The following is an 8,050-nucleotide window of genomic DNA, read 5'->3' on the forward strand; positions in this document are numbered from 1 at the left end:
AATGAATGGTAATACCATCCTACTTCATTTCTACCATTTAGTTTATCGATACCAAACAGCCTAAAACATTTTACTTTTACTGTAAACAAACGTGAAGTAAAACGTTGAGATTTCTGCTATACTAATTAGTTAGACGTAGATACGACTGTTAATAACTGAATTCGGTAAGAAGTAGATTATATTACTATTACAAGTTTCTATTCCAATTTACTCCCACAATAAAAAATCAAAAATTCTTACTGTTGAATATTAATGAAAGTCGAGAATATCCGTCTACATTATAATACAAATAAGGTTGCGTTTGCCTACTGTTCTGTAAGTTTAGATGACAAAAACTGTAATGACAAAAGTCAAAACTGTCAAAAATATGTGATGTGATGCGAGATGCGAATTTGCGAGAAATTAATTCAGTTTATTGCAGTTTGTGTTTGTTTAAAAGTCCATTGAATTTAATTTGTTTTACTTTGTGAATAGGAAAACGTTTAACATGACTAATAGCTAGTGAAAGCACTAGCAACCTTGATATGCGATTTATTTACTAAAAGAAATGAAAAATGAATAACAGTTCCGATTATATTTACTGGTCGGAGCTACATTGCTCCAAAGATGCTCTCACGGACAACTATGGGTGGTTCATGCAGTTCCTGTTGGCAGTTTTAGCGTTTACTTGCTTAATAGGTAAGTAGTTGTGAAATACAGGCCGGAGTTCAAGGATACCGATACGACAGTATTGCGTACTTTGTCTTAGTAAATATGGCTTTGCACTTGCTGCGCTTACGAAACTCTTTTCGAGCTAAGAAATATCTAGATACTCATTATAAATTTAATTAAATTTACAACCTCACCAAATAAATTATGGCAATTTTTTAAATAATATTTTGATTTCAGATAGTCATTCATATTTCTTACTAATTTAATTCATAATTTTTAAAACACTATATTTTATAAATAAAACTCCCGTCAGTTTGTTATTGATATTTAATTATATTTTCTTTATTGAAGGTAAAAGATTTTGTGAGCCCCGGTATGCAAGGAGGCCATGGCTTATATGGTTTTACGATACATCAAAACAAGGCTTGGGAGCATTAATCATACATGCAGCGAACGTATGGCTGTCACCTCACCTCACTGGGAACCCATGCACCTGGTATGAGAACTTATTGATTGTTAACCTAGTGTCTTAAAAAACAATTCCTTTAAAGTATTTGTAAGAAAACAGCTAGTAGCATGTAGCATTATCTTCAATTCTTTAATACAGTCTACTTTTTTTATTTGAGATGTTCATGGTCTATGGTAAGCAAATATTTAAGCAATAAAGATTGTTTCACTTTGAAAGGAACTCTCCATTGACCTTAGATTGCAACAGCTTTAAGTAAACTCAAGGATTTTAAAATATACATGTAACTCTGTAATGTATTGTTATGTTGCTTGAATCTCCAAACAATCAAGTTTAAAAAGGAAAATCGACCTATAACTCTATGCCTTTATTAAATTCTATTTTAAAAGTATGCAAAATAAAACATTTTACTGCAAGTTTGTGACTCATAAAATTAAATTACAACAAATTTTCCTATCACCAGAACATAATGTATTATGATCCCTAACATAATGCAATAAGGACTAAAATCTCATAGCCATTCAAGGAAGCCTACAAAGTTCAGTCTCTAACATATTTTTATTCTCCGCTTGATATAAGTGTATACAGCCATTGTTAACTTGAATATAATTGTCTTAACAGGTACATAGTGAACTTCATGTTAGACTCAACGCTGGGCCTGCTAATAATATGGGCTGGCATCAGACTTGCTCAATACTGTGCGAAAACTTATGATATACCACTCATCAATTTTGGTGAATATGGTGAGTTTTGAACACCTTTTTTCCAGTCATTACTGTGACTAAACTACTAGTGATTGTCATTACTGAAAGCCTGTAAAAGTTCTAAAACTTAGATAGGCTTTCAGGTCTTAGTAATCTTTTTCATGTAACACAAATGGTACTTCCATCAGTGTGTACACCTGATGAACCTCACTAAAACGCTGAATAGGCCTGACGGCTTTTGGCCTGGACAGAGATGCTGAATGAAATATCACAGCTCTGCAATTCATCAAAAAAGGTTTCTAATGAAGTTCTGCATGACTTTCGCCCTTTAGTCACGTAATGAAAAAAAAAATTGTCTTTGCTCATAGAGCAGTAGAACCACGGTGGTCTGCACTATCCAACTATGGAAACAGTGATCTTGCATGATAAAGTTACCAAATATACAATGAGTTTCCAAACACAAGAAATAACGTCAAAATTCGAGAAAGTTACGAACACTTGTAATATCCTTGTATAATGAAGATGGCGCAAAATACGTCATTACAATACCCACACGATTTACCTACTTCATATTCGTGTGACATCCTTTTATGTACATATAACTATCACGACAGCCCATAAAATAAATTTGAAAATGTCTCGATTTTGTACTGAACTCCCATATTTTTTCAAAGCGATATTTCTTTCTATAGAAAATTGGTTACAAATATCTCGCAGTATTTTATAATACAAATAATTTATGTCTATCAGGTAAACCGCCGATGTGCGCAGCATGGATATGCCAATGCATATTGTACGCGGCGCTCGCGACATTTGCCAAATCTGTCTTGGCGTTGGTGCTGCGCCTACCGCCGGTGGTCGCTGTCTTATCTACGTTACGCCTGTCGCCTGTCTCCGACCCTCGCCTGGAACTGGCGGTGGTCATGCTCATCATTCCCTTCTTTGTTAATGTAAGTTTTATTTATTATCCAAATAATATTGCTAATATTATTGCAAAATTAAATCTTCCAGATACCAATTCAAATATGTAGACACGTTTGTCTGAATCACACTGTCATCATAAAAGAGATGTGAAAAATTTAAGTATGTATGTTTGTCACTTCTTCACGCGCAAACGGCTCAAGTGATTTAGATGAAACCTGGCATACGCGCAACTTTTTATCAGGATGCGGGAAGTAACACCCTCAGGTAGCAGATGAAACCGTGTGCAAGAACTAGTATTATCATCATTGATTAGGTAATTAATATTTTTTCAGTTTTGTCATGAATGATTGATTTGAGAAGTTTTAACAGACAAACGCAAAATGAGGGCAATTGATTTTTATTAATGTAGATAAGTAGGTAGATAGACGGCCACTTATTATGTGATTTTAGCGGCAAATGATAACAGACTACGTACTACGTCGTGGGAATATTCCCAGTGGGTGTAATTTTCCATTGACTTAATAGGAGAGCCATTTCATATCGATTTTATAAGAAATTCTGATTCGAGAACAGTTAACTACTTATTATAAATTTACTTATATGCAAATCAGTCACTGCATGTTTAAAGAAACATGATTTTCATCTTGTGATATTACGCGAGCGATAACTGGCTACAACAAAACTAATTACATATTTCTTTACTTTAAAGCTGCAATACCTATTACAAAGTCTATAACCTAAGTACATCACCGTGAAACGTAAGTAGGAGTAACATATGGTTATTGTAGATATACATTATAATATATTGGTCATAAATTAATATCATATGTACCTAAGTATCGAATTTAGATCGTCAACATATGTTCGCATACAAGTAGGCTGTAACTGCTCTTTGTAATTCGATTTATAAATTGTATACAACCACATCTGGTCTTCTTAATTACCTATAATGACAAGTGGTTTCATCAAAGAGCCTTAAACTGTTGAAACACTGGAAAAACTTTGAGGAGTACAATTTTTCCCTATATAATAATTGAGAATGTAACCCCACACTCAGAGACATTTAATGGTTACTTGAGTCACTCCTTAGTAACGGATTGTCAAAGAAATCCTTCACTATGGAATAGCTTAAGTAACCATTAAATTAAATGTCTCTGGGCTGATTTTTCAATCGCCAGATAACTTCTATCTGAGGAATATTTTTAACGTTTTGACAGCTTTTGTATGGAAAATATGTCAAACCGCCATATTTATTCCTCAGATAGAAGTTAACTGATTATTGAAAAATCAGCCCTCTGAGTGCATCCATAACTCACTTTGTTCTATAAGGTAAGGCTGCTTTCTATTCTACCCAAGTGTTTGAAGTAAATCCCTTGGGATGCGGGTAAAACCGCGGGAAACAGCTAGTCTTCTCTAAAAGTAAATGACGAGTCATAATGCTTGGTTCTGTAGGCACTTAGAAATCATGATATTACTTATTTAAAGTCAATCCTTATCTATAGAAGGCCAATAACCTCGTTACTGTGAAGATTATTCCAGAGTTTTTTCTGAATTGTGTCATCATCATCATTCAAGTGGAATCGCTTTTTCTGTCCCTATGTCCCTTTGTACGCTTAAATCTTCAAAACTACGCAACGGATTTTGATGCGGGTTTGTTCAATAGATAGAGTGATTAAAGAGGAAGGTTTATATGTATAATAACATACATTAAATAGTGGGGAATTAATGTTACCCCGTGCGAAGCCGGAGCGGGTCGCTAGTTACAGAATAAAACTTAACTAAATAGTAAATAAGGGAATTCAAAACATATACTTACCCAACAGGATTTGATTACCAGTACACAAAGTACAGATTACAGCTTTCTTACTTAGGTAGGTAAGTACATGTAACGCTAAGTATTTAATTTGCTACGCTATACGAGTTACCATGTTCTGTATAATTTATGCAATTATGGCAAAAACAAATATGAGCAAAGAATAGCGTCGATGATAAGCCAATTTGGGTGCGCGGCTCGTGGCGAGAGTAAAATAAGTACATGCACACTCGGCTAGATAATATTCAGTACACTAGCACTCTCTTCTAGGGGAAACTTTAGCAAAAAAAAAAACTTATAAGCGCGGTTAAATTGAGAACCTCGTAATATTTTCTTTTATTAAAATTGAATAGCAGTTTATGTTGGACTTAAGATTCGATTGATTACTTGCTTCACAAGAATAAGCTCTGAAAGTACTTGACGGATTTGAAAAATTCTTTCACTTTTGGGAACTTACATTATCTCTGGTGAAAATAGGTAAATGGACGAGGGCGAAACCGCGGAAAACAGTCAGTCTGCTAAACTGCTATAATTTCAAGTTAGCCAGGATTCCTATATGAGAAAATAACTGTGTAAATAATATTAACCATTTTTATACCTTTTAATTAATAAGTTACAGTGGTTGGTTAATGATTCATTCAAGCGAAACAAGTCGTTATACATGCACAGATATCAACCGTCATAAACGCCTCATTTGAATCATGTCATAATTAAAATGTCAGTTGTTAAATAGGCTAATTGGTTCAAACGTACTTAATTAATTAATGTGACTTGTAGAACCTAATATTGATACCATTTATCAGTATTGAAACTTGTCTTATTTTATCTTAGACTAAGATTTAGCGACATTTACGTTACAACCTAATCTTTGTGGTATTAGGAATTAGGATAATGTTCTTCACTATTTACAAGCTCATTCTAGCTAAATTGATAAGAGAAATTCTCAAGTCCAATGTCGTTTTCATGAAACATTTGGTAAGCATTCGTTATCTTTAGAAATTGCTCTATGTCCCATATATGTACTATTGTTACATAGCGGTGTTATCGTAGTTCTAATTTATAATTATGTATATCCTACTTCTATATTGTGGATAGATATATCACTGTGGCCCATATATGTATGTAGTTCTTTGTATTTTTACCAATGTATTATAACCAAAATACTATCTGTTTGTACATACTTACAACTTAGTGGTATTCTGTAGAAGCTTTATAAGAAGCAACTGCATTATTTCATTGTTTCAGATATTAATCTTTTGGGTGACCGACAACTTCCTCATGTATCATCCGCGAGGTGTGAGCTCGAAAATTAAGACCAAGGTAATATAATTTTATTCTTCTGAATTGTACTTTATCCTCATTATTTTACATTCGTTTCCTTTTATTAATTTATTTTTATTTCGTTTTGAAGGTGAGATACCAATCCATCAAGAAGGAGAAATCAGGTTCAGAAGAGGAACGCGACTCTGCAGACGAACGTCTTCTAGGAGCTAGTGTATGACCTTACAGAAAGCCCAGTGTATTTCGGGCTTAATCTCGTAGCGTAGATAGTTCACTGCTAACTTGCCAAGCAGAGGAAAAATCGTCAAAATCGACTCGCCTCTCCGGTATATAGTCGGGCAGTAGTCATGTAAAAAATCGATTAACGATCCCTATTTGACTTTTGATCAAATAATCGTTAATCGATTACGAATTTTTCACTTCCATTTACTCGAATTGTAATCGATACATGTAAAATTGTATGTTGTGTATATATGTGTAAATTAAAGTATATTATAGGAAGGCAAGTTACGTAGTGCTGTGCGATTTGAAATAGGAATGTCTCGCCATTTTGTGATGTTTTGATCTGTTTGTGTAACTTCATCATAAATTATAGGTATTAATTATTATGTGTGTACCATACATATCCACGACATGAAATAAGTAAGGGTCACGGCGAAGACAGTCACATTTTTTTAAACCGCGCAGTAAGGAGGTATACATGGTGTAAATTATATTACTCTAACATGGCAACTATTATAAAAAACTACTACTTTAGTCATTTCGAAATTACATAATTTTATTATAACAGTATACTATCCTTAATTATATCGAATCACGTTTATTTTAGTTTTTATAATGCTGTATTTATATTACTACGAAATTATTGTAAAAAGAGAGTTTGTATTGGTATTTTTTTGCTTTTTTTGGAGGGCAAGACTTTAGTATACTTAGACAATTTTGCTAACATAGTATATTTGCTATGTATATATGTATGTATAATACGGCCATATAATAAAATATTGTTTTGTTGTAATGTAAAGAGGTATTTGTACCATGTGAGATATATTTGTGCGTTTGGCTAAGTATTGGTTCCACCAAAGAACGCGAATGGAATTGAAATGTCGCTCATCTTATCTAAACTTAAATAAAACTATTTAGGTACATGTACAAATAACATGCCATTTTGCTTCAAACAAATTTTATATTGAATATAAAAAAAAATATTTTTATACATTTTACTTTTGAAAATATGATAATTTTAATGTTCCTACACGGTATAGTACTTAGATCCTCATAGTAGTGCCATGTATTTTGATTTTTTATATATGTACACTAACATCGAATAAAGACTGAGAAAGTCGTGGGAATCATATCTTCCTATCAAATTCCAATTAAATTCCACTTGTTAGAATAGCTTTTACACTTGTTTATTATTACATCTACATCACGACGTTAGTATTGGCATTTGAATACTATGTACGATATCGTTTTGCAGTCATAATTTTTAAAAGACAAATATTTCTCATTGAAAAAATATTATTATAATTTAAATTGTTGAAAATTAATTATGAATAACAGCTGCTTACGATTTGATCTGATTCAACAAAACTAAATGATATTGCTTTATTGATGTGTGTTAATATTTTTATGGACACAAATTATCTATGATTGTGATGTAATGTAAATATCGATAATAAGGACAAGTTTTATAAAAACTATGATGTATATATTTAACCATATAACATATTTGTGCATCTGTTCATTGTTTGTGCGAATATAATTCACCTTACGTGTTCATTGTTGTTTTATTTCTATGCACTCATACATATTTTATTACATGTTATTGCTGTATTAAACAAAAAAGAAGACTACTCATATTATTCGTAGAGCGCTTACAATCGACGTTGTTATAATATTATCCACAATGTCCAACCTGGGCCATGTATTGTGACTGCTATTATAATGTGCTACTATTAAGTACCCAGTTCTACAGCAGTATTACCGGGAGTTAAGGAAGCCCTAGTTTGTAACTACGCAACTCGCTCCATTACGGACCTCATTTATTGTTTTTTTTTTACTTTTCGCTCACGACGTTCGGGTTGTCATGGTGGCAGTTCCATGAAGTTCTACATTCAAATGTGACATCGATGCGTTGCGTTGCTATGATATATTAAGTCACAATGATAATTTTTGTTGCAAATGTTTTTGTTTAGTGAAAACAATATTTTG

At 32.9% G+C, this 8,050-nt stretch overlaps 1 protein-coding gene across 1 annotated transcript; it reads left to right on the forward strand.

Annotated features, from left to right (window-relative positions):
* The first annotated feature begins 302 nt into the window (after nucleotides 1-302).
* On the forward strand, nucleotides 303-7,616 carry LOC124637968 (store-operated calcium entry regulator STIMATE-like). Its single transcript, XM_047174720.1, has 6 exons — nucleotides 303-678; nucleotides 1,003-1,147; nucleotides 1,739-1,860; nucleotides 2,572-2,771; nucleotides 5,804-5,878; nucleotides 5,970-7,616. Exons 1-6 carry the CDS (start codon nucleotides 555-557, stop codon nucleotides 6,057-6,059), a joined length of 756 nt encoding a protein of 251 aa, XP_047030676.1. The 5' UTR covers nucleotides 303-554; the 3' UTR covers nucleotides 6,060-7,616.
* Nucleotides 7,617-8,050: the final 434 nt, after the last annotated feature.

Source organism: Helicoverpa zea, chromosome 17, assembly GCF_022581195.2.
Source record: "Helicoverpa zea isolate HzStark_Cry1AcR chromosome 17, ilHelZeax1.1, whole genome shotgun sequence".
NCBI classification, from domain to species: domain Eukaryota; kingdom Metazoa; phylum Arthropoda; class Insecta; order Lepidoptera; family Noctuidae; genus Helicoverpa; species Helicoverpa zea.